Source organism: Uloborus diversus, chromosome 1, assembly GCF_026930045.1.
Source record: "Uloborus diversus isolate 005 chromosome 1, Udiv.v.3.1, whole genome shotgun sequence".
NCBI lineage: Eukaryota > Metazoa > Arthropoda > Arachnida > Araneae > Uloboridae > Uloborus > Uloborus diversus.
In genome coordinates this window covers 260,298,730-260,326,396 of record NC_072731.1, presented here as the reverse complement: position 1 = coordinate 260,326,396, position 27,667 = coordinate 260,298,730, and the positions used below count along the sequence as shown (strand labels likewise).

The following is a 27,667-nucleotide window of genomic DNA, read 5'->3' as shown; positions in this document are numbered from 1 at the left end:
ATTATTTAGTGAAAAATATTGATTACTGTCATATTTGACCAAAAAATAGGATTTTAGCCTTTTCTTCGTATTTCACACTTGATAGTGGTAACAAATTGGAAATAAAATGTCAATTTTGATTTATTTATATTTTCAGATTATGTTAATTCATACAATGTTCGTATGGCACAGTAAAATGAGTTGAAATTTTCATTAAATATTTGACTATGTAATTAGCATTGATTACAAATTATCGTCTACATGAAAATTTTTGCTAGGAGGCTAAATTATTGAAAATAAAAACAAATAAAGTACAAATTGATAATTCCACAAAACTACCAATGTTTTTTAAGATACAGTAGAGTCTCAAAAATCTGAGGTAATTGGAGCTCACGCCACCTCAGATTACTGAAAACTCGGATTATCCGAAAAATTCTATAGACTACATAAGGACATGCGCTGTTTCCTTCTTCCACTAAGAAAAGGAAATATTGTCTCCTCGAAAAATTTATCACTCAAATTTCAAGATAAATTTATGTTTTAGTTAATCCTAAACAAGTTTTTATTGTTTTTTTTCTTGATGTCTGCACGTGCTTGTGTGTAAATTTGCAGGAAACCAAAAAATGTCCTTTGATCGTCCTCGAATCAAGTTTGATGAGTTTTGTCGTGACATGTTGCTATGTGTGAGCATGCATAGGTACCTCATATAATACAAAAACGTTAGTCATAGAAGGAGAAAATTTCGTATGTACGAATTGTACAGCAACAAGTTTTGAACTTTCCTTTTTAATTGCAATCGGATATTCTAAAAGAGATGTTTGTTCGTTCTTTGAGGCAAAACAATGTTTTGATTTCAAGTTATTTTTTGAATCAACCAACTTTTTACTTTCTCCAAGGCATCTCTTAATCCATCTCTAACAGTCGATGAATATTTCTTGGCGACTGTTATTGACATAAACCTTTCAATATCATGTTATTACCTTATTATATGTTGTTAGGAAAGTTTTACATTGCAAAATATTTTGATTGAAATATTTGTATTTTTTTATCTGTAAAAAGTATACCCTAAAATTGTCAACCAAACGTCTCGAATTAAGCAAAACCTCAGGCTTTTGGGACTCTGATTTTCAAGACTCTACTGTGAATGGAAAAATTAATATAATGTTTTGTTGTACAATGTAGTATAAGAGAAAAATATTTTATATTAAAAAGAAAGAGTTATTCAATTGACGTGTGTATCTTTTTTATGCATTTAAAATTTTTTTTTTAAATATTCTTTTCACTGATTATTTGTTTGTTTGTTACTAGGGAGATGCCTGTGGTCAATGTGATAAAAAAATTCATCACCACTGTAAACGAAATTTTTTCTCACAAAGAGCTCGAGAGATTTGCCCCACATGCCAAGCTGACTGGCAGTGAATAAAAAACATTTCGTCCACCTTACAAAAACTAACAGTGCTAAGAAATCTTATATAAAATAAAACTTTATAACTGTAACAAAAAATTGATATGTACAAAATAAATTTGAAAATTTATAATTGTGTCGATCAAGTCGGTCACGCTTTTGACACCAATTGAATTTTCAAGCAGGATACATTGAATGAATCGCCAGCGTATTTGGAGACTAATTCCAACATGGATATCTTCTTCTGAGTACACAGAGATGATTCCAACTCATATAAGGTGCAGGTGTTGAAGAGAATACCATCGTGCAAACAGGATGCAGGATTTGAATAAATTGTTTCTTCTAGCAGGGTTAAGGACTCCTTTAAACGACCCATGTATAATAAACACACGGCCATATTATTTGCTAGCTGCAAAAATCAAAACCAGTTTTCAACTTAATAGAAATTCAACACATGTATAAGTTACTCAAGGAGAGTCAGTACCCCCTATACAGTCAATGTTAATTTGCACAGGTTCATGTACCTTTTTCTGAAAATTTTTTTAAGATACATTTATGAAATTTTTTCTGTACCTTAAGTAGACTGTTTTCTCTATACTGAAATAACATTTTACAGAAAGGAAGCTTAGTTTTTTTTAAAAAAATTCTAATGTGTAAGTCACTGTATTTTTTTCAGAAAATGCCATTTTGTAACACAAAATCAGCTCTATAAAAAAATATTTTTGGAATATGAGAAAGATTTTACTTCAGTATATATATATATACATATATATATGCAATTAGATATATTGAAAACGTGGTAAAAATTTCAAAGCCTAACACAATTTAGTTTCTTAGAGAAAGGAACATTTAGTTTCAAAAATACCATTTCAAGATATTGCAATTTAAAGGAGAAAATCATACCTTATCAACATGCGTTTAAAGTTTTTAAAGCTTATTTTGACTTACTTCTAATATAAGCACGATCAAGAAATTTGTATCATTAAAAAGGTATTGAAATGGATTTTCATAACATATAAAAATCAAGAAATCAAATTTTTGAAAGTATTTAAGATACTGACTCCCCTTAATAGCATACTAATAGATTAAATTATTAATACCAAGATCAAGCTAATTTGGTATGCAAATGACAACAGTCTAACAACCACAACTTATATAAATATTTTTTAAATAATTGGTAAAAAATAGAAGGTGTATTGCCAATTCATTCTCTGCCCATATTTGCTATTCATGCTTAAATTTTAAAGGAAATCTTAATGTATGTTCATTCATGGCTTTTTGAATTAATTTTGAGCAATCACGATTGCTTATTGTTCTCACTTGACTGTTTTGATGTGCTATCATTTTATTTTCCCTGCAGCACCACCGTCGACCGGCTCCTCACGATGCTGCTCCTCTTGCGAAAACCGTCTCCAGGTTGCATCCATGTCCTACACACAAACACATACAGACACTCATACATACACACATACATAGAGACACCTACATACAGACACCTACACACACTCATCACACTCATGCCTGCACACAAACATATATGCCTACACACATACACATTCTCTACCATACACAAACACTCATACACACAACTACCCACACACTCATACCTGCACACAGACACAAACACACATGCCTACACACACATACACACACACACTCGTGATTGTGAAAAACAATTTAAATTCAAGAGGTCGAAATTCAAATTAATTTTTTTTAATTTTTTGTTTGGTGGATTATTTTGTATTTCAATGGTCTAAAGTATTGATTTGGAGGGATGTTTTGCAATTTAATATAACTTATAATATTAACAGCTTGTTTCACTTAAAAACACTTGAAAAGACAAAACAATGTGGTATGGGGCTATTCATTAATTACGTAAGGATGATTTTGGCAATTTTTGACCCTTCCTCCCCCTACGTAAGATTCCACTTTGGTTTTCAAAAGTAACGAATCTTACATCACTGGAATCGCTGTTAAGGTCACTTTTTTTTAAAATTAAACCTTTTTGTGTAAAGAAATATTTCCTAGAATCTAGACTGAATGTTTTTCCGCCATTTCTTTGTGTATGATGCAATACTAATTAAAAATAAAACGTGCCATACATAGTGTGATTCTTTCATTATATTTTACACTAACTCATTCTTTGTGAAACAAATAAAAAACAGCTCATCCTAATACGTTTTTTTACCTTCCAGACGCAAATGAAATAGGATCCCTGCTAAACCACTAGACCGCGCAATTTCTAATATAAAATATCGACTTGGAAAATATTATGGAAGAATGGGTTTGCCCCCCCCCCCCCTAAGTAAGAGTATGTAGAGATTTTTTTAACCTCCCTCCCCCTCGGAACCCTTACGTAATTAATGAATGGCCCCTATGTAGTATTGCCAAGTAATTAAATTCAACATAACTTTGATCTAATATGCCTAAAAATACTTAGGTTTCTATGCAGCTGTAGAATGCGTCTAATCACGAAATCTGTAGTTTTCCGTAACAATAAATATATTGCCAACTAGCCTGCGTGCCTGGCGTTGCACGGGCTACTTAAAAAATGAAAGAGCTGTTCAATTGATGTTTTTGTATTATTCTGACATCAGTTTCTAAAGCGCTAAGGAGTAAATAATTACGCGTAATGCAAGGTTTGCAAAACACCAGTAGAGCATATTTTTGGCAAAAACCTCTTTAACGTTAATCATATTTATCAATAATACAAGTTATGAGTATTTTCAATTAGCACAAAAGATGTAAGTATATGCATTCTCAACTATAATATGTGCTCACTTTAAACTGAATTAAATCTGATAGAATATATCTGAAATATTTATGTACAATTACAATCGGCTTTTTACATAAAATGACACACACTTTTTTGTTGATTACGTGAAACTGAAGCACCAAGACTTATTAAATACCAATGAGCATTAATTTAATATCAAGCCATCAGATTCCAATTAAGCTTTAGTTAAAATCCTTAAAAACAATCTTTTTTGTTCAACTCTGTTTCACTTAAAGAAATCCAAACACTCTTAATTTAACGTGTTCTTTTAACGATAAAAACTGTATTGCAAAAATCGAAACAGGAAGGAAAAAAAGATTTACTACAATTCGAAAACTCACCCATGTGACGGAAAAAAGTCCAACAAAATAAACATAATTAGTCGCACATCCTAAATGTACCCAAATATGAGGCCGGTGAATGATAAACTTACACGTCAATCAGTAAACATTACTAAAGAAACATTTTTCATATGCTGAAAAGAGTTAAGAACGTTGAATGTGAAAAAATAAGAAAGGACAGACGATAAATGTCCGAATAGAGCAACCAATTTTTAACTAATTAAAAATGAAATTCTAGATGGAAACGTTGTTTTAAGATTTGGACAGCAGCCAAAAAAATCTCTTTTGACACAATTATTAGAATTTTATTTGCTCACCCATATGCAAAATGGCAACAGGAAAGAAATAAAAAGTCCTGAATAACGTTATGTTAATTAACGTTTTAATTAATATCTCCGCTAATCAAAGTCGTACAATTATGAGATTGGTCCTATTGTTTTCTTTGGAAAATTTCGAATTGGTCGGTATCTCGTTTGACTCCCGATTCGCAGCGGTTCTCGAGAAGATCGATCTTCAGACAGACAGACAGACGGACGCGAACAGATTTTAATATTATAGTGGATGCACCACCCTTATCTTCTAGCCGATTAATTTTATCAGTATTTAAAACCATTTTCATAAAATATCTATCTCATGAATTTCATTTAAAACATTAAACTCTGCATGAAACATGCATGATATTTGATAAACTTAATTTAATTCCTACTCCACTTCTTTTTCTCATACATAAAAAAATATATATATATTACCGTTAAAGTATGAAATCCGTTATTTAGAGAATACCTACTTATTTCATGGAATAACTGATCGTGTCCATTAAAGTGTAAAACTCCCTTATATTTCATGGCTTAACCAGCCCGTTAAAGTGTAAAATAATCTATATCATATATCTTGCACGACAAATACATTTACCTTCCACCCCAAAAAAATGTTCATGTAAAACCCAGTGTGTCAACAAAAAATGTTTTTGTTTTAGAAATAATGTTCTTTGTAATTCCAAGTGTCATTTTTGTAATCCTTAATGTAACAAATGATTTTATGGTACATTTCCATAAATACCATTTATACGCTGCATAAATTACATAAATTGCTTCTTTTTCATTTTAATTGTCCATCATTAGTTTATTTATAGAGTACCTATAGTTATTTCATTTTAGATAAATTGTTCATTTTACACTTTAACTGTCTCTTATTAGTTAATTTACAGAATACCTAGTTATTTCATAGAATAACTAGTTAAAGTGTCAAATTAATAACATATTACACACTTTAACGGGCACGATCAGTTATTTCATAGAATAACTAGTCAAAGTGTCAAATTAATAACATATTACACACTTTAACGGGCACGATCAGTTATTTCATAGAATAACTAGTCAAAGTGTCAAATTAATAACATATTACACACTTTAACGGGCACGATCAGTTATTTCATAGAATAACTAGTCAAAGTGTCAAATTAATAACATATTACACACTTTAACGGGCACGATCAGTTATTTCATAGAATAACTAGTCAAAGTGTCAAATTAATAACAAATTACACACTTTAACGGGCACGATCAGTTATTTCATAGAATAACTAGTCAAAGTGTCAAATTAATAACATATTACACACTTTAACGGGCACGATCAGTTATTTCATAGAATAACTAGTCAAAGTGTCAAATTAATAACATATTACACACTTTAACGGGCACGATCAGTTATTTCATGGAATAACTAGGTATTCTATGAAATAACTGCATTATATACTTTAACGGTAACAAATTAAGACCTTGTACGCAGTTAGAATATCTAGTTCAGGGTGAAAAAATTTTCAAACAACATTGTGTTAAGATTTTGCGGAAAAGTAAGTGATGAAATAAAGTAAAAAAAATATATTTTCAAATCTCACCATTGCATTATCTGGACACAATGCATAAGCATGTTGATAATATTTATAGGCTTCTTCGCTATTATTAAGGGCTACTGCTAACAACGCTCTAAATACAAAGGAAAGTAGAATATTATGCATTCATACATGGCATAGCAGAAATTTAACAGAGCTAAAGTATCAGTATCTAATTAGCAAATATGAAATTTTTAACAGCAATTGTTATATCAGTCATATAAAATTTAACCTTTATTCATACTTATTAATATTGTCTTCCACTGCAAACTGTGGATCTTGAGAAATTGTTGTGGCTGTAGTGAAACAGTCTTGGGCATATTGTACATCTCCAAGCTAAATAAAATTTAAAACTCTTTTAACGGAATTTATAGAAAATATGTGATTAAACATTTTTATCACATCAAGTTATTTTATTTATTCATATTGGCTAAATTAATAACAAACTTATTAAATCATTTTTTCATGTTTAAAGTGAAATTTGAATTGTGAAAAAAAAAAAAAAAAAAAAAAAACCAGCACTGCAAATATTTCTAAAAAGTAAAATGTATATTTGATATATTTAGAAGTAAACAGCATGAAATTTTTGTTAGATTCAGACACCACAATTTATTTTCTTGTACTAAGTATTTTTGAAAGACTAGGAAAAGGGGCTACAGTGAAATCCTGTTACAACAAACTTCAAGGGACTGCAAATTTCGTTTGTTGTAACGGAATTCAAATAATGTAATGATAGTTATATAGGGACTAAAAATGTAGTTTGTGGAAACGGTAATTTTGTTGTATTGCTATTTGTTGTAACGGAATTTCACTGTATTACAAAATTGTGGTAAGAGTAAAGCATTTATTTTTGGACCACATAAAACTTGAAAAGAAAACCTTGATTCCATCACATCCCAGTTCAGTCATTTATGTTTTCAGTTTTCAACAGCGTTGGCTAAATTTGAGCAATTCCATGATAACAGCTGTATTAATTGTTCGGGGTGATAGTGAACTGAAGTAAAATTTTCTGAAGACAGTGTGAAATGTTCGGAAGATATAAAGAAGCTCACCCCCCCCCCTCGCCACAAAATTTCTTCAAATACGCATACAAAAATCATTAAAAAAAACATCTTTAAAGGTTTTTTACTTCCTTTTACGAAAAAGGAAGTGTATTCGCGAAAAAAATTTCACTCAAAAATCAACCTTAATTTCCATTTTACTCACTCTCAAATGAATGTTGAGTTTTTTTTTCGAGTTGATCACATGTGGATAAGTGCCTAAGAACCTATAGACACGTGAAATATCCATTTTGACGATCCCCGAGTTAATTACAACGAGTTTTCTCGTGACGTCTGTATGTGCGGATGTATGTCGCATAACTAAAAAACGGTAAGCCCTAGAAAGTTGAAATTTGGTACGTAGACTCCTAGTGGGGTCTAGTTGTGCACCTCCCCTTTTGGTTGCATTCGGGTGTTTATAAGGGGGTCTTTTGCCCCTTTTTTGGGGGAAATCATTGTTAATTTCGAGTGGGTCGAAAAGGTCTTTGGTCGCCAACTTGACGACAAATTTGGTGGGTTTTTTTTTAATCTGGTGTCAATCTGGCCACTGTTGGTGATATTTAGAGAGTAAACAATTGAATCACATTAAAATTGCCAGTAATGGGGAAATGACATTAAATTGGAGTAAAAGGAAGTCATGTGATGCACACATCAGCTCGTTTAAAGATAATTTTTCAGTTTTAAAATGTGTTTTCAGCCCAAAATTTTCGAATCACAAACACCCCTGCTATTGTTGTACAAAACACCCTAGAAAGACTCAAATATGTTAGATCCTTGTTTTCACTGTATGAATTTATAATGAGGTACATGGACTCTACTGCTATAAAATGTAATTAAATATTGAAGATCTCCCGAAACAATATTTAAATAACAAATTTTTGCTGAGTGACAGCTCTAGTATTTTGCTGAGTATTCAAAATTTATTTGCATTACATTGAACTAGAGTTCATGTTCTCCATAAATTCATGCAATGAATCACGGATATAACGTTTTTTGAGCCTATGTAGATTTTGTGCAGATCCACAAAAAAGGTTTTGCACAACAATATATTATTTTTCCACCAAGAACACAGCTTAGTTACAAGTGGTTTCATTGTTAAGTCTAATAAAAAGAAAAATATTTTAAACATACCTGCAAGTATATTCTTCCTAACGCAGAGTGAAGTTCTGGAATTTTGTTTTCACTTTTTTCTATTAAAGTTTTGGCAACAGAAACTGCCAACACAAAATCCTACGAATAAATAAGAGGTGATAAATGAAAAGTGGCATATGAATCACATCTTATAATTAAGAATGCTATTTTCATGCATAAAAAAAGGTTAACTAAATAAATAAATAAAAATAAATAATTGATTAAGAAAATGATTAAATGAAAATAAAAGTAACGACAATAAAAAACAAAGTTACAAATATGATTTAAATCATACATGGAAACAGAGATCATCTAGGTACAATTGCTTGTGATTGTACGGGATTACAGCGTGTCCATCTTTACTAATAATAAAACTGAAAGTCTGTCAGGATCTATGTGACGTGCATAGCGCCTAGACCGTTCGGCCGATTTTCATGAAATTTGGCACTAAGTTAGTTTGTAGCATGGGGGTGTGCACCTCGAAGCGATTTTTCGAAAATTCAATGTGGTTCTTTTTCTATTCCAATTTTAAGAACAAAATTATCATAAGATGGACGAGTAAATTACGAAATTATCATAACGTGGAACCGTAACCAAGCCAATTGGCGAGAAAATTCACCATACATTATATGTAAATATATAGGCGAACCAAAACACCTTTTTAATTTTCTATTACGGGCAAAGCCATGCAGGTACCACTTGTAAATTAATAAAATGTTAAGGATTTGCTGTTAAAAGCATAGAATGAGAGAGAGAGAGAGGAAATTTTCTTTTACCACATCCTTTATTGTTGAAATGTGTTTAGGACATTTTCAATTTGAGCTTTGGATACATGATGTATCTCTATAAATTTCAAGTAATCAAAACAAATTAAGTAGCAACATGAAGTAGGGCTGAAATATGCTTTTTGGGCTATTTTAAACGGTAAAGCCAGAAGGGATAAAGGCAATGACCTACTTGAATTTTTGCTACATGTAATTTTTTAAAACCTTTGTTCTCCCTTGTAAATTTATGTACCCAACTAGTGGTGCCCGCACTGCTTTGCTCGTAGTAGAAAATTAAAAGGTCTTTTGGTTCGCCTGTATGTTTACAAATAATGGATGACGAATTTATCGCCAATTGGCTTGCCCATGTTACGGTTCCACGTTGTGATAACTTGGTCATTTACTCATCCATCTTATGATAATTTTTCTCGGGAAAATGTTCTTAAAATTGGAATAGAAAAAGAACGAAAATCGAATTTTTGAAAAATCGCTTCGAGGTGCACACCCCCATGCTACAAACTAACTTTGTGCCAAATTTCATGAAAATCGGCCGAACGGTCTAGGCGCCATGCGCGTCACAGAGATCCAGACAGAGAGACTTTCAGCTTTATTATTAGTAAAGATAAAAAAAGTAGCATTGATTTTAAAAAAAAAGCAAAATTTTTAGTACATTCTTTAACTCTAAAACTAAAGCATGAATGGGATATGTTTTCCAATAATTCATGAACACATTTGGGGAGATGGAGAGGAGAGGGTTGTTTGTTGAAAAAATAAATAAACAAAATAAACATGTGAAAAAAAAAAACCCATTTGATTCAAACCAAACAACCCTGGAAATAGCAATTATGACTTTGCAAATTCTTGATAATATCTAGAGAAACAAATTGGATAGTGCATGAAATACACCGCCAGCTCAGTCAATTCCAGCCGAGGACTGCAGTTTCGTGCTTATTAGCACTCATCAGCCCGGCTTAGGAAGTGGCTGAGCTGGAGGTGGAAAACCTCTTAAGGAAGCCAAGAGTGCCAAACAAGCTGGTACCTAATACAGAATTAGCACTGACCAGACGAGTGACCGAAACAATGGTTCGGTTCAACTCGAATTTTGAAGGCAAAGGCAGGTATATTCAGTAAGTTACCGCCCTATAGCCAGGGTTAAGGCCCCAGAAATACATGAAATACACCGCCAGCTCAGTCATTCCAGCCGAGGACTGCAGTTTCGTGCTTATTAGCACTCATCAGCCCGGGGCCCGATTAGCACTCATCATTTCGTGTATTTCTGCCTTAGTCCTGGCTATAGGGCGGTAACTTACTGAAACTCGATAGTCTCGGCAAACCTAACCCAGTGATAACCTATAAAACACACTGCTTCAAACATTACTTACTTTCTGTGCAAGAACGCCATTCAAAATAGAATACAAAACCCTTTGCTCTCTATTGCACCAAATGTCTAATGAAGCTAGAAAAAAGACATAAAATTAGATGTGGTTAAAAAAATAAATTTGGTTTTTAATACATCATAAATCAACAAAGAATGCTTTTTTTTTAATCAGGAAAAAAAAAAGTTTCATCTCCTTAATTTCCAATTTCCATGGACTTCCTCACCCCTCTATTTCTAGAGCTATTATGCGAGTGACACAAAAAGCAAGTTATTAAGCTTCATTCAATTGAGTTATTCTCAAAATCTTTTAATAACCTAAAATTTGCAATCCGTCAAGAAAGAAATATTTTGTGTAACTGGAAATAGAATACTTTTCAGAAGAGAGGATGTTTTATTGTGATTTCTATATTTACATAAAGATCCATTAGTTGGAGTAGCATCTTCAAAATAGGAGGTAATTTAGGCACCTCGGATTAGTGAAAACTCGGATTATCTGGACAATTCTTCCAGATTAAAATTTCACACTAGTTGGATGGCTTGTGGACAAGCACTTTCTTGCACAAAGAGAAGGAAGTATTCTGCCGTGCTAAGCACAAAAGTTGTATCTGCAGCGGAGCTCAAAATCAGAAACTGCTATTTAAAGTTTTTACTCCTCCATATACTTGATTCAGATTCCACTTTTTCGGAACTTTTAAAAAATATTTCCCATTCACAAATCACATAAAACATTGTGTATAGGTAAAATATTTTGAAAAGAGCCATATTGTCGCCTCAGAGCAACAGTAAGATATCTAATCCCAGAAATAACACTCAGATATCTTGCTGTTGCTCTGAGGCGACGATATCGCGACATTAACTCAATTTTGATAAAAAGTGCAGATATGACTTTTGTGCTTAGCACGTCAGTATCGTCTTCCCCAATTTTTTTTTTTTGTACATAAAATTTCCACAAATTTTCCTTTTAATTGCCCCTAAAATAATCGACTTTTTTCATGATGTCTGTATGATTTATGAGTGAAAGTCTGTAAGCAACCAAAAAATGCATACCGTAAACCGGGGTTATACTTTAGACTGACGGGGTAACTTAATAAAAACCCGTTTTAATTTTTGAACCGTTCTGGCGGGCTTAATTTTACAAGTGGCGACCCCCTGGTGGTCTCAGGGTTTCATGAATCACTTTTCAGAGTGCCCAGACATCGCCAATTGATTGAAACAGTAAAATGGTTTTGGCAACACTGATTTATGTGTTATCCGTGATATCAGCTGTTTTCAGTTTGTTGTCCTAACCTCTTCTGGTGCCACCAACTGAGCAACCTTTTGAATTCGGGTGAGTTATTTTCTGATTACACAACTATTTAAGATGATTTTGTCTTTTTTTTTCTGTAACTCAATTCTACGGTTTACTATGAATTAAAACCAGATTCCGAAGTGGTTTTTTGAGGGGGAAAAGTAGGAAATAAGGAATCAAAAATTTAAAAAGTAGGAAAAAACTTACTTAAAAAAGTAGGAAAAAATAGGAAGAGATAAGACTACACATACGTCAAGACAACTGACAATCATTAGTATGAAAAATAAACTGGTGGAAACAGATATTAATTACAAAAATATGAAAATAAAATCCAAACAAAGAAACACCTTTCAACAATACAGTAATAAAATTTTTAAGTGTGAAAGAATAAAATGCAATATAGCGATTGCAAAAAAAAAAAAACAATAATAATAATAATAAAACTACTATTTTGGAGCAATAAAACCATTTTTTTTTAAAAGATTTGTTTTGTCAAAAAGGAAAACATTCCTTCGAACATCCATTTATCATTTGAAAATACTAGCACTTTCAGCTCCTGTTGTCGTAAACTATGATACAGAAGCAAAGCAAATATTAAATTAGTTTTAGTTAAAAATAATCAGCAGCTGACATGCATTCTTGCATGTCAGATGTTTGAATTTGAAAAAAAAAAAAAAGGACTGAAAATGCAGAACTAAAATAAATTTGTTCTTAAATATGGGGGACATAAAATTTATAATAAACTAATTAAACTATATAAATAACGAAATAAGTCAACTAAAGGGTTTGTACTATGTTATGTATTTTTAGCATTCAAAATACATTTTTGTTTCAGGCTCGTCATTTATGTTAGTCAGAAAGGTCAATTTCTCCCCTCCCTGGCTTTGGAAAATTAATGCTTAACTATACAAGTTTGTGCGGTTTTTGTTCTTTTCAGATAAAATTTGCATTCAATATACATCCTTCGCTAGTCACCTCCGGGGGCGGGAGGGGGGGTATCAAAATGACGGGCCAGTTTTAATTTTAATCAAGCAATAAAAACGAATATTATTTTGATGTCCAGTAAGTTACCGCCCTATAGCCAGGCCTAAGGCAGAAATATGTGAAATACACCGCCAGCTCAGTCAATTCAAGCCGAGGACTGCACTTTCATGCTTATTAGCACTCATCAGCCCAGCATGGGAGTGACTAAGATGGAGGTGGAAAACCTCTTAAGGAAGTGGAATTGACTGAACTTGCGGTGTATTTCACGTATTGTTGGTTTGATAATTTTTACCTCCTTCTTATTCCAAAATTTTTGACACGAAAAAAAAGGAAACATCCATGCATGGTAAACATAACATTTTTATCAAAGACAAAGATCAGTTACTAATGTTTCTCTGTGCATAAAAGGAAAGGCATGTAGTTTCTCTCAATCCTCACCATACAATAAAAATATTTATTCGGAAATTGTTCACGAATTTGAGAGTGAGGGGGGAGCACCTGGCATCAAATGCCTGCATATATCTCTTTCTCACCCCTACGTTTGATCAGGCGTACTAAGTACAATAACTTACAGTAGATACGCCGCATCGGTATAATTGCGCACCCTGAAAAGAATAAGAGTCAGTCAAAAAATTTTTAAATTTTCAAAAATGCCATATTGCTATAAACACAGCACATAAAAATGATGAGCAACTCCTCGATATTGATAATGTATATCAGAGTAGAAAATACCCATTAAAAAGAAAAGAAAAAAATTTGCTTGTGGCTCTATCCCCCGACTTTTAAAAATGTGAAGAAATAAAAACGGAATCTCGCATTTAAATTGATTTCCGATTTTTCTCCAAAAATTAGGGAACGTTTGGCCCATCCAGGTTTTGCCGCTTTCTTTCTTTCTTTTTTTTTTTTTTTGCAAATACACTCTTTGCAAGGAAAGAAAATGAAATTTTATAATCATGTTTACGATTTAAAATGAACAATAATCATATTTATGTACGAAAAAAGTTAGTTTCCCGCGATTAGTTTTGAAGTGGTCCGTTTTTGCGACTTTCTGTTATCTGTCGCTTTTATTTTGTACTAACATCAATAAAATATGTACAGTGTACAAGTTTTTCATTTTTCGCTTCCTTATCTTCCTTTTAAGGTTTTACATTGCCTTTCTTTTTAAATACATCCCTTTCACTTGTAATCATACAAAAAATTGGGAAATAAGAAACTCGGCTTTTCCCGCACTTCTTGAACAGACGGACGTTTACTTTAATTTTAAAGCCTCTTATTGACGGGCAAATAATATATAATTGCATCAGAATGTGCCAGTATCTATTTTTTTTTAGTTTCGTTAAAACAGTAGGACTGAAGTCGGGGAAATAAAAAGAAAAGTCGATCATGAACGCCACAACGGCAAAAAAGTCACTTCTGAAAATTTAACTTTTAAACACGCAAACGCTGCGGCGTTCCTTCCAGAAATTAATGTAATCAGTCAATGAAAAGCTCAGGATATGCTTGCTTCTTTTGATTTTCAAAATTGAAACGCAGAAAATTATCGGTGCGGCTTTGTAAGAATAAGAATCAGTGCACAATTAGAAATGCTATACTAAAGAAAGAAAAAGTAGGGAAAAAAAGGAAAAAGTAGGAAAATAAGGAGAGAGCTCTAAAAAGTAGGAAAAATAAGAACTCTTCGGGGTCTGTAAAACATAAAACAACACAAGTTGAAGGGGTAACTTTGATACATGGGGAATTCTGAATCTCGCCGCATCTGCTGCAGGATTCGAATCCCAAGGATCATACCTGGAGAGAATGCACTGTTTTCAGTTGACTTGAAGTCATAGATCAAAGACTGCTGTGAGTGCACCTTGGATAATGTTCACGATATGAGAAAGATCTCATGTGCCTCATTTATTTTAAAAGGTTTGTGATTTCTGTGCCTTATTTTTAATTTCTTTTCGAGCGTTTATAATTTTTGAATCTATTCTTTTCAAGTTATAGTTCAAGTTCTATTTTATTCTAATCAAGTGAAGTTACCTTGATATTTTGTTATTGTCGAAATGAAGAAAAACATTACGATGGCTGTGGTTTTACATTAAAAAAACACGCTTGATGTGATTTCAAACTTTTTTCAACTGATGTTTTATAATAAAAGAAGTTTCCTATGAATTTTTCTCTTTTTAGTTTGATTCAAACCTGATTCCTGCTAGATGAGCATGCTTAGAGTGGTAGGAACCACTCTACGTGACTTAAGAACCATTTTTCGTTTAAAACCAGCTTTTTAAACCCAGAAAAATGGAAAAATTGAATTTTGTTATTAAAAAAAAACTCAGGCTATCTTTTGGATGGGGTAACTTGATTACAAACCACAGAAACAGTCGTTTTAGATGGAGAAAACACGTTGTTACAAAGTAACCCCGGATGATGGGGTAACATTAATAAAGAAAAAACAGACCCCCCTCCCTCCCTATTCAATATATCGAAGAATTTCAAACGGCAATTTAAAGCTGAAATGTTAAGCTATCGTTTGGTTCAAGAATTGTTGAAATATCTTGAAAACTGAGGGTGCTACAATACAAAATATGCGAAACCTGTATCAAAGTAACCCCGGTTTACGGTATTAAGTGCGCCAAATTCATTTTGCGACAAATTTGACATCTGTTTGCATGAGTATGTATTTTGTATAACACAATAACAGGATTAAAAAAAATAAAATAAAAATAAACTAAGCACTTTTCATAATGCACTCAAAAGGACAAAATAACTTTTCTGGGTCAGAAAGGACAATTTAAGAATTCCTGTAGTTTTCGAAAATTTCAAGAGAATGACATCACAAACGAAGAAAAGTGCGGCTCAAGTCATGAAGAGAATTTATTATCATTATCTAGCTTTCAATCATAACTTTAAATGTTGAATCATGCATATTTTTCTTATTGGGAAAGTTTGGTTTGAAATGACTAGAACCGCACTTTTCTTCGTTTGTGGTGCCATTTTCTTGGAATTTTCGAAAACTGCAGGAATTCTTTAATTGTCCTTTCTGACTCAGAAAAGTTATTTTGTCCTCTTGAGTGCATTATGAAAAGTGCTTAGTATTTTTAAAAATAATTCTGTTATTTTATCCTTTTTAGTGTAAATGTATTTCAGAAATAAAATAATTTTACCCTCACGAAACTTCACCTTATTTTTTCATATAAATTCTCGGTACTAAAAGGGAAAAAACCTATATACGTGTCTAAAACTTAAAGCAGTTGGCACTAAAATTTAATCCTTGTTCCTCTCTAGGATTTGTGCTTGCTAATTTCATGCTTGCTTCAGAGAAGCCTCGATTCAAAATTTTCAATATGACTGCTTTTAACATTACTGTTGCAAGGCAACAAAATTTGTAACAGTGGGTTTTATATTTAAACATTTAATAGGGAAATTACACAAAATTCGCTGTTTTCCATCCTAACTGAAATAATAATTTTATTTCAGAAATTTAATTTTTCAGCACTAAATTGTACCTTAAAATTAAGTAAATCATTTAGTGAAATCCCGATGTCTCTAAGTGGTCTACTTGCAGAGATATAAGCAAAACCAGGCCTCAGATTTCTCGTGACAATCAGGCCTAGTATAATAAAAGTGCTTAAAAAAAGGCTCCATTTAAACAGTTTAATTAATATTTGCACCTTTTAAATTTTTAACACAGTAAAACCTTATTAATTCGGATTAGTAAGAGATCCAGGTTGCCTGAATTAATGAAAGGGGGAACAGAGGGGGGGGGGAGAATTCACCATGTGGAAGAGCAGAAGATAGGATTTAAAAGCAGAAAGTTGCCGCAAAATGTGGAGAGGTTGGCAGTTCTGTATATTGATTGTATAAATCTACTTTATTTGCATCAAAATTGCAGTAATCTTTACTAATAATAAAGCTGAAAGTCAACCTAGCTGCCGTAGAAGGCTTAAATTTCTTACACACAACTGCTATGATGTCAAGTTGTGTATCTCCTTTTTTGATTGCAATAGGATTTTTGAGAAGGGATGTTTATGAGTTCTTTGGAAAATCGATATTTATTTCACACTATTTTACATGTTGAGACATTGCACCTCCCTGGGCATCTTCTCCCAATCCATTTTTTTTTTATTTTAGTGAATTAATATTTCATGTCACCTGCGGAGTTTTGTTGACACCGATTGCTTAAAAAGTTTTTATTATTTACTGTATGTAGTTAAGTAAGTTTTACTGTAGCAAACAATTTCTATTCTCAGATTTTACTAAAAAATGTAACTTAAAGTATATAAAAAGCACCATGAATAAAAAGTATCATCAAACTTTTAAGACTCAGACCTTACTGAATTTATATTAATTAATAGACATGAATAAAAAGCCATTAAACAATTCTTTTCAATTTTGCAATTCAATTTTACATTAGTTTTCATGTACATATTTAAAAAGTCACTTAGCTTATAAATTATTAATTAGCACAATGTAAATTTTTTTGAACAATAGTAATTTAAAAACATATGTTACATCACAAAAATTAAAAATATCACTAGTTCTAACCCCCCCCCCCCATTTTTATTTTCTCTAATACTAACCTTTTCGTCTTGATTCTGACATGTTAATCATGCTTCCGTCTTCAGCACAGCCATTTTTTACATTTTTTATTATCTAAAAGAAAAAAAAAACTATACATCAAGAGCTACCAAATAAATAAGGAGGATCATGAAGACCCCTAAAAAAGAACATATACACATTTTAATTTATGTTGATACATGAATAATAGTAAATAATCAACAAATCTAACACATAATCAAACACATCTGGGGCTAGAATTCAGGGCAGGCTGATAAGATTAATATAGAAATTCATGAGATTCCTTTCTTGAAAATAGCCTGCGGGGGATGTTCTTACTCATAAAATACTCAAAACATTTCCATTAAAAAGCAAAAATATTTTCTTTCTTTTTTTTTTTTTTTTGAGACATCATTTATGTTTTTTTTTTAAATAAAATTCCAGTATAAGGTGCATTGATATCAATGTCCAACTAACGTTTTGTGCAGTAAAAAACTATTTTTGTAAAAATATTTTTTCTAATTTAACCCTTCTATTTCATTCACAGCAACTATATAGTCAACATGGATTTTCTCCCCCTTGCCTCTTTAGAAGGGACTATAATTTTCTGTTTCAAAGTTATTAACATTAATCTCTAAAGAGTAAATTAAAAAATTTTTAGTATCATACTTTGACTAAATTTTTTGAATACTTGATTACACTACAAATAGCTGAACTCGTTACACTACTAGTAATAACACTTTTTATACTATTCTACTAAAAAATATAATTTATACTTAATTATGCTTTAGAACATTTACTAAATTTTGCAATGCTAATTTTGTGAAAAAGGATTATTATTTATTTTTTTTAATTTGAAAAAATTGCAACACTAAATGAAAAATTAAAAATAATCGCATAATATTGCTGTTTGTTTTCTCAACCAAAAAATCGTGATCTCTTCCAAACATAACCTTTGGAGGGGAGTAGAGGAAGAAATCCCCTTATTAGTTTTTTTAATGTTTTTTCAAAAATATATTCTGCACAAATAATCTTTATGCTTTGTTTGCATTACATATACTGTGTTTGCCTAATGCCTCACTGGCTAAGCATTTTCATGTTTCTATTCCTTTGGAATTTGTGTTTTTGCACCTTTCCTTATTCTTTATACAACCAACACTGATAAGTGTCTTCTCTCCCTCCCCCATTTTATTTTGTTTTTCTCATTCTTTCCTAATGATAAAACCTCGTTAAGTCATCACTCAAGGGACCAAAAATTTTTGACCACTTATGCGGAGTGACTACTTATGTGGAGTGAAAATTAAAGAAGAAAAAAAAAAGCCTTACAAATATTCATGAATAGCAGTACAATTCTGTGAGAAAAACAATAGCTTATGTAATAAATGTCTATAAATTAGTGGACATTTCAAAAAGGGGGAAAAATACTAATGATAGTTACTTTGTTTCATTTTCTCTTACTTATGCATTACTTAATAACAACAACTTATTTTAATGTAGTTACCGTACATTAATACAATCCTTCAATGTTGACTGATGAAGTTGTTGCTTACGGAAAAGAACTATCTCTTCTAACATGCATCAAGCTTTAAATTTTGTGTTTTTTGTTCCTTGTGAACGGATGTTAAATACTGACTTGCTTTCTCCAGGTATTAGATTTTGTCTGTCTTGATGGAAGGAATTAGATTCCTATTCTCAGCACTTGGCAGAGTCACAGAAAGAATTATGCTTTGAATGACCAGAACCGAGGATCGAGATTTCAAGGAAAAATGACTATCAAACAGCCTTTCAACTAAGTCCGACACTATTTTCTAAGATCCGATAAGGAAAAGGAATTTTAGAAAACATCTTTTGAGTGACTAGTTAAGCGGGTAAAATTAAATTTGGTGACCAGTAAAGGAGGGTCATTTTACATTACTGCGAATGAGACCTTGTCGGGACCAAAGAAAAATGACCACTTAAACGGAGTGACCACTTAACCGGTCGACTACTTATTGAGGTTTCACTGTATATGTATGCATACATTAGCAGTTGCATTTGAACTTGCAAAGAAATAGTTGTTTCATAATTTAAGAATTAAAAATTAGAATTCATTCATAAAAATGATAGTAATTCATAAAAGAGTAATTTGAGAGAACTTTACTTTTTGAACGATATTTAAAACAGAATACATGTTATCTAAGGCGACTTGATGATTTCCCAGGTATTGAGGTAACTCTGCTAGTAAAAGTCGAAAAGAAAATGGAACCATGCTGCCTAGATAAAATTAAAAATAAAAAAAACATTATGAGATAATAAAAATAGATCATTTTGCTTGGAAGTTATTTGTTAAAAAAAAAGAGAAACTACCTCTCTTTCCCTCATATAAATCTGGATAAAATTCATAGTACAAATCTGGACGATCCAAATCCCCAAAAGCAGCACTTTCAATTTCCGCCAGAGAAAATTTCCGTAGTTTAACCAATAGAGCGAGTCGAGTATGCCACAGCTGTAAAAATGTAAAGTAAAAAAAACAAGTTTATAAAATAAAATTTGGAAAGCATTTAAAAAATTCTTTTAAAGAAATTGCAATACACGAAAGCATTATATTAACGAGGAAATCTTGCCCTCGGATTGCATCTCAATATATAGAGCACCAAACATAGATAGTGATGTCATGATTATGACATGAAATTTTTTTTAAAGTTGTAGATATTTCAGGGTGGCGACAGATCAGGGAAATCAGGGAAAAGTCAGGGAAATATCAGGGAATTTTGAAAAAATAACAAAAAATCAGGGAAAATTGATTTTATGAAGAAAAAAAAAATTTTTTTTGCTTTACGAAATTAAGTACGCTAATTCCCTACGCATTTTCCGCCAATTATCTGTTAAAAAAAAAGTAAAATTAATGAGGTGCGATTATACGCTACCGCATATTTGTGCATCTTTTTTCCTCAACGTCAAAGTATTGAATCTTACTTATTAACCACAGGATGAACTTCCTAAGATTGCTTCTGTGTCTGTTAGGTTGTTTATTTTACCTAGCTTGAAATTTCTTTTACGCTTTCAATGCTATGTAAAATAAACAACCATACAGACAAAGAGGAAGCCTTCATTAATGCCTTAGCTCCTTTGCCTTTATTCCATTGTCTCGAAGTAATTAGCATACTGTAATCACGATTTCAAGAAGAAATCTTTGGTTTTTGAATTAATACTATAAAAGCTTAACAGTTATTACTTCCTCGCGTTTTAAATTTAATTGCTAAAATTGAACTTTCAATAAAAAAACTTTGTTTTTTGCCGTTATACTATTTGTTGTCACCGCAGATTATAAAGGTTTTCTTTTCATCAGACTTAAGTGATTCATTAATTTTATAACCAAGTTGTATTCTTCTTTTATATATTTTGAAATTATCTTTTTTTCTTTTTTTTTTCTTGCATTTTAAAGTTGTTTGTTACGAAAGGAATCTAAGATTTTTTTTCGTTACATACTGAAATCATTTGAAATAGAGTTAACTTGTGTACTTATGTAAATATCTTTATTTTTTTTATTGTTAAAATGCTGTATTTATTCATTAAAACCTATGTTCTTGATTAGAGAAAAGCTCCCTATGAATGGATGTCAAATGGTTTCATCTGTTTTGCATAAATATCTCACTTAGTTATGTAAGAGTAACTACATTACTTCTATTCTTTCACTATTACTTGTTATTCTTGCAACAATTATTATACTGTTTGAAAACTTAGTTCAAAATAATTTCAATTGCCTTTTAGTTCTATCATAAATACACAAATGTTTTTAAGAGTAATTTTAATAGTTTCTTAAAATTCTTATGCTAAGTGGTGAAAATGTAGAAAAATTGAATATGCTGTTTTGTAGGCTTTTTTTCCCTAAAAAAATTGACTTGATATGTTTTTTTTAACCATTTTATTAAAAAAGTTGTATCTTTTTAAAATATATCTTTAGTTCAACAACTTTACACAACTTAAAACGTTTAAAATACTGCATTTTATACAAACATACAATGGATTTAAAGTAGAGCAAAGAAAGAAAACCATTACCATTGGTAACGTAAATCAGGGAAATTTGGTGAACTTAATCAGGGAAATCAGGGAAAAGTCAGGGAACTTTTTTTCACAGTTCCTGTCGCCACCCTGTATTTTTACAGCACTAAGATTTTAAAAGCATATAGTATTGTTTTATGTAATACTGACCCTGTTGCTGATAATTCAACTTAAAATTAATAATACAGCAGAAACAACATGCACAAAGTTAAAAGGATTAGTATTCAAACTACCTAGCTTAAAATTGTTAATATAATATTTTAAACATTTTGAGTCAAAAAGAAAAAGCCTAGTATAATCAGTTTTAATTCTGAAATTTTCAAGAAAAAAAGAAGCAAAAACATATTTTAAGGTTAACGTTAAGACCAGAACTACAAACTCACCCTTAAAGTAAAAGGTGTGTTTTTACTTGGTTTACCATCATCACCTGGTCCCTGACCATGAGTTTTGAGAAGTCGCTTTGTAAGATTTACAGCAGCATTATAACACTCGGCTTCCTATTATAAAGAAAAAACGAAAATTTAAAAATAAAGTCATCTTGCCATACTATTTTATGGTTATGATTCACAAAACAAGACAACACTAACAATTAGTTTCTTCAATCCATTTTCATCTTCGGACACATCATTCACTGTTAGCACTTTTCGGAGTCGGGACTCGGGTGAGTTGCACTCGATCAAAAGTGCCTTCACGGGATCTTCCTAAGAAAATGCAAGCAGAATACTTCAACTGATAATGCAACACACAAATGGAAGCATTAAGTTTATGCATACTATGTATAAATACATCATAAATGCGTAGCAAACGTGAAATCGCTGAATTTACAACCAGTAAAATGAAGGAATAAACTAAAACTTCTCAGGGAAAACCAGGGCTCAAAAATATCATGATATTTTTTAAAATATCGAAAATTATCGAATTTTCGAAAATATTGAAAATATCCTATGTTTTGATATATATCGGATATTTTGATATATATCCAATTTTTTCAATGAGCACAAACTAAAGTCTTCCAAATAGTAAATGCATCCTCAAATCACTCTTTATTTTCTTATTATTATAATTACAATATCTATACTTAAAATTAAGGCTTCTTTCATTATTAATATCTAATTTTTCATTTTAAATTTCTATCAATTTTTATGGAGTTATTTAGCATTAGCTGTTTTATTTATTTTTCTTCTGTTAGCTACTTTTACAGTTATATGATTCAGAAATAAAATATATACATTAGTCCGTGCACAGTCATAAGACATTTTCTTTTTTTGAGCAATGTGTAACATTTAACTAGGCACTTTTATTATGATTTAAAATTGTTGCATTACATACTAATTTTATGAATATAAAATACAAGTAAAATAGGAGTATTGTATTACTTCATTATATTAATGATGTATTAATACATCATAAAAATATAGTACATAAATTTTTGGTTATTTTTAATTATAAATGAACAATTTTACTATAATTAATATACTTTTTATATTTAAAATACCGTAGTTGAAAAAATAAATATCGAAAATATCAAAATATCATGATCTTGAATAAATATTGGATGTACATTGTGATATATATTGACTGATATATATCGACGAACCCTGGGGAAAACTATATAAAAGTTTATGTGAGCACAATTATCACGAAACATTAACAAAACCAAAGTTGTGATGTTTCTCTAATAGACAGGTAAGCAACGGCTTGTTATTTAAGCTTCTCAATTAAATATTTATGAATTCTTTCAAACAGAAATTAATAGAAACTTCCTTTACTTTTTATATAAAACCAGGCCTGTCATTTAGGGGTCAAAAGGGTCAATTGTTTCCTCCTCCCCCGCCCAGCTTTGAGAAATTAATGTATTTACATAACTATTGGAAAAATATTTACAGACCAGTTAAAACACGCTATTTTTTAAGATATAAATCCAGGGGTGCCCACAGGGGGTAGGGGATTATGGTGAAAGTTGCAACACCATTTTTTTTTGGGGGGGGGGGCATTTAAAAATTTTAAAAATTTATTTATTTAAATTTATTTATCGACTTATTTTTAAGTTAATTTTTTTTTATTTTATTTTATTCTGTTTATATTTTATTTCATTTATTTATTTAGTTGGCGTGTGTGTTATTGGTGTAGCAAAGAACTTTTCTAATAAAATATTAATAATAATTAAAAATAAATAAATAAATAAAAAATATTTTTAAAAAAATAAATAAATATTTTTTAAAAATAAATAAATAAAAACTATTTTTTAAAATAAATTAATAAAAATTATTTCAAAAAATAAATAAATAAAAAAGAGAGCTAAAAATAAAAAGAGAAAGAGGGTGGAGAATTTTTTTTTTTGGGGGGGGGGGGAGGAATTTGCGCCATTGAACCTGGGGGGGGGGGGATGGGCACCCCTGTATAAATCAGTCATTCCTAAGAGACCATAGAACATCACTACTCCACCAAGAAAAGTTAAGTTCCCTTTGGTGGCCACAGTCTGTTTAGTTTTTGCTTGACAAGTTTAAGTGGCATTGATGAACCATAAGTTAATGATTTACTTTTAGAATATATAGCAATTATTATCAATACTGTATCCCCAACATGAACAAAAGAATGACATACAATTGAAAAAAGGCAGATTAAAGAATGTTATGGCACACAAAATGAGGTGACTGAATCGAAGTTTTACGATATCAGATATAAAAGAAAATATTGTAAAAAATCCTTGTTGCTTGCAACACAGTAATCAGTTTTAAGAGGGCATTTAAAAATGTCACCAAGATTCATAAATTAACTAGAAACATTATAGCTACTTGTGACATTTGAACGATTTTTTTCAATGCAATTTTTTTTTTTATGCGGTCCCAATCCTCCACATAAAAACAAGTTTGGGTGCATATTAAAAAATATCTTTTGAAGGGAGGATGTTATTTTCAAATTAAAATAAACACTTGCTAAGAAATTAAGGAGGGAAGTAGGTACTCTCTAACAAAAGTATAGTTTCGGAATATCACATTTATTAATAACTCAATTTTGCACCTCTAAAGAAACAACAAATACAAAGGGAAAATACCAATTCTTCATCAAGTATAACTCCTGGCATGGTCAACAGGGTCTGGTCAGGAATAAAAGTGACAGAAGTGATAATAGATACTAGTACTTGACGAGTCTTTTCGGACGGTATCCATGCCTCTTCCGCTTCGCTGTTTAAAGAAGGTGAGCCCAAAAAGTTGCTTTCTATGGAATTAAGTGTCAAACTGGTGTCTTTAATTTTATCCAGTACGTTATCAGCAAGGGATTTTTCTTCTGCAATTTTGTCAAAAAACAGTTTCCCGTCTTTATCAGTTCCACTTTTATCTTCGGCAAAAAATTTTAGTAGAATTGGTTGTTGAACTTCTTCAGTTGTCACTAAAAGCATGAGAAAATGTTAGTGAAATTAATATTTTTATCTTAAGAAATTGTGCACACAATTATATTAAGGGAAAAAAAGAGAGAGAAATAAAATAAAAATAATTTTTAATGATCTATTTTCATTTCATGGCAGTAACTATTTTTTAATAATAGTTTAAATCGACCATTTTTAACACAAATGCATGACTCAAATTAAATTTAATGTCTACTCCCCCCCCCCCGAGCTACAACCACCAATCCTTCAACTATAATTCTAGGAAACAATATTACCACTATTTCCTAGAATTATAATTTTCATACTTTCTAGAAAAAAAAAATCTTAAAATTTGGCAGTTTTCTATGTTCATCAGCCTTAGAGTCTACAAAAGTTCTGAAATTGATTCAATTGTTCAATGGGGATGAAGAAGGCGAAAAAAACCTTGATAATAAAGCAATCTGAACTAATGAATCCATTCAAATTACTTTTAAAAATAGGAAAAATACTTTAAATATTCAATAAATTTTAGATTTATCAATATGTTATGACGTTTAGATAAGATGTAATTTTGTTTTATGCTTTGCTAAAAGATAAGGTTGAAATCATCATTTACTTTTTCAGTGCAACATAATATGTTGAATAATTACTTTTCTTTACTACTATAAGGTATTTGTCATGGTGTATGAGAAAAACTAAATTTTTAATTTGTTCAGAACAACTAATTTTGGAGAAAAAGCAATAATTGAAAGAGTTTGAAAACCGTTACACACACAAAAAGGGGGATCTATGTAGTTTTGCCAGTTGGAGTCAAAATTGTATAATGCAGCATTGTTATATTTAAAGCCACAAATTCTATAAAAATGCAAAATTAATTTATAAAAATAAAATCAACTGATTTTAATAAATGGTTTTGTTAAAAAAATCACTTGATTAAAATCAATTGATTTAAACCAATGATTCTTTTTATTTAAACCACTTGATTTAAATAATGATTTTAATCACGATTTAAAACAAACTGATTTAAATCAACAAACCCTGAAAAATAGTAACATAAAGCCAGAATAATAAAGACTATACTTTTACCTTTAGCTGCAGAGTCTCCTTCATAACTTTTAAAGCCAGTTTCAGTTTGATTTGCCAAGTTCTGTATCTTTATGTCGCTTTCGGATGTATCTTTCACTGCTGAATTAATGAATGATTCCGGATTTAGTTTTTCATCTTTAGAATTTTCTGCTAGAGCATTAAAAAATGCAATTCCATCTGCATTGACATCATTTCTTGTTTCATTATTCAAATTAAAATATTTGCTCAATACATTAGTCTCACAATCTGATGCAGACTAAAAGAGAGAACAAAAAAACGACATTAATGGAAAATGATAAGTTGACAAGAAAAAAAAACATTGCTTCCATAAAAATGCATTATTTTTTGTAAAAATTAAAATAACAAATGAAGCATAGTAATATAGTTAAGCGAAGCCTACAATACTCATTTTCGTGCTGATATATATTATTAATATATATTATGTAGCTAATGAAATGGAAATACAGAAAACTTTACAGCATGAGGCAGAAAGTCAAAAATAAATAAAACAATTTTCAAAGGTAATTTCGAATATTTAATTTAAATAACTTTTTTTTCTGGACAAGAACTTAATTTACTGTACTTACTGTGAGTTTCTAATTATGTTTTTAATAACTTTAAAACTAAGCCAACACACAAAACACTGAGAGATAAAAAAGTGTTTGAATGATCATTTCAGTACATGAACCTTGTGAAAAATATAATTTTTTTTTTCCACAATTAATGTGTGACTGTAACCAAGTTGCTTTTTGCAAAAATACATATAAAACTTTCTGAAATGTCTTTATTCCTGAAATAGAAGATAAAAAGGGACACTTCATGGTGAAACACACGGATAGGTTTCACCTATCCATCATATTAAAGGTGACCTCTTGGAATTTTTGCCGTCCTTGGTGGTTGATATTGGCAGGAGCAGATCCAAAGTGGTGCCATGACCCCTCTTTAATTGACCAAAGATAGTAAATCTAAAGCTATTTTTTCAAGATTTATGTGTTTAAAATTTCACCTTAGACTATTTTCATAACCCAAACATAATACTAACATACCCTCCTTACAGAATGACCCCTTTCAAAATCGGAAGTTAGACCCGTCCTTTCAAAATAAGTATCTTCAGGGCCGGACTAACTAAAAGTGAGGCCCTAGGCCCACAATAATTTGAAGGCCCCCTGAAGGCTCTATAGTAGAATGCAGTGGTTGATTTACAAATTTGGGGGCCAGTTGGAATGAATATTTGGAGGCCCCCTTTGCCTATCATAGAATTAGGTAAATCATTTATCATGTGCATTTATGAATCTCCTTTGGGGCCGGGGCCTCTCTTAATTATGAGACGGTAAATTTTCTACTGGCAAAGTGAATAAAAATTCTCACACTGACAAAAGTTTATTTTCCAATTAACAAGTCATTATTTTGAAAATGTGTGCGTTTCTCGTATAGTTGTGCATAATTGCAAAAATTGTGCATAATGCTATGCATAATTTTTTAAGTAACTTGGAGCCCCTTAGTAAGAGAGAGCCCTAGTCTTAGGCCTAGTAGGCATGTGCGGCAATCAGGCCATGAGTATCTTGGGAGCTTTGACTACAAGAAAGCACCAGAGCTCCAGACTCACTATTTGTGGTTGATATGACAACCTAGTATGTTCAGATTTTTTTTTTGCAATGAC

At 31.1% G+C, this 27,667-nt stretch overlaps 2 protein-coding genes across 3 annotated transcripts in view; one reads left to right on the top strand and one right to left on the bottom strand.

Moving 5' to 3' along the window:
* The window catches only part of LOC129227160 (non-structural maintenance of chromosomes element 1 homolog), a 28,104-nt gene extending 26,677 nt beyond the window's left edge, over positions 1–1,427 (top strand). For both annotated transcript variants that reach the window (XM_054861719.1, XM_054861720.1), the window contains one exon: positions 1,288–1,427. In XM_054861719.1, the coding sequence (XP_054717694.1) occupies positions 1,288–1,398 (111 nt within the window). In that variant the 3' untranslated portion in view covers positions 1,399–1,427. The remainder of the gene's footprint in view (positions 1–1,287) is intronic.
* Positions 1,428–1,472: 45 nt separating this feature from the next.
* The window catches only part of LOC129220379 (trafficking protein particle complex subunit 12-like), a 33,251-nt gene continuing 7,056 nt past the window's right edge, over positions 1,473–27,667 (bottom strand). Inside the window, exons 4-15 of the mRNA XM_054854792.1 lie at positions 26,008–26,263; positions 24,610–24,944; positions 22,142–22,255; positions 21,938–22,051; positions 19,860–19,998; positions 19,654–19,766; positions 17,537–17,609; positions 10,710–10,783; positions 8,564–8,662; positions 6,637–6,728; positions 6,399–6,486; positions 1,473–1,793 (exon numbers count right to left, since the gene is read on the bottom strand). Coding sequence (XP_054710767.1) covers positions 1,536–1,793; positions 6,399–6,486; positions 6,637–6,728; positions 8,564–8,662; positions 10,710–10,783; positions 17,537–17,609; positions 19,654–19,766; positions 19,860–19,998; positions 21,938–22,051; positions 22,142–22,255; positions 24,610–24,944; positions 26,008–26,263 — 1,755 coding nt within the window. The 3' untranslated portion in view covers positions 1,473–1,535. The remainder of the gene's footprint in view (positions 1,794–6,398; positions 6,487–6,636; positions 6,729–8,563; positions 8,663–10,709; positions 10,784–17,536; positions 17,610–19,653; positions 19,767–19,859; positions 19,999–21,937; positions 22,052–22,141; positions 22,256–24,609; positions 24,945–26,007; positions 26,264–27,667) is intronic.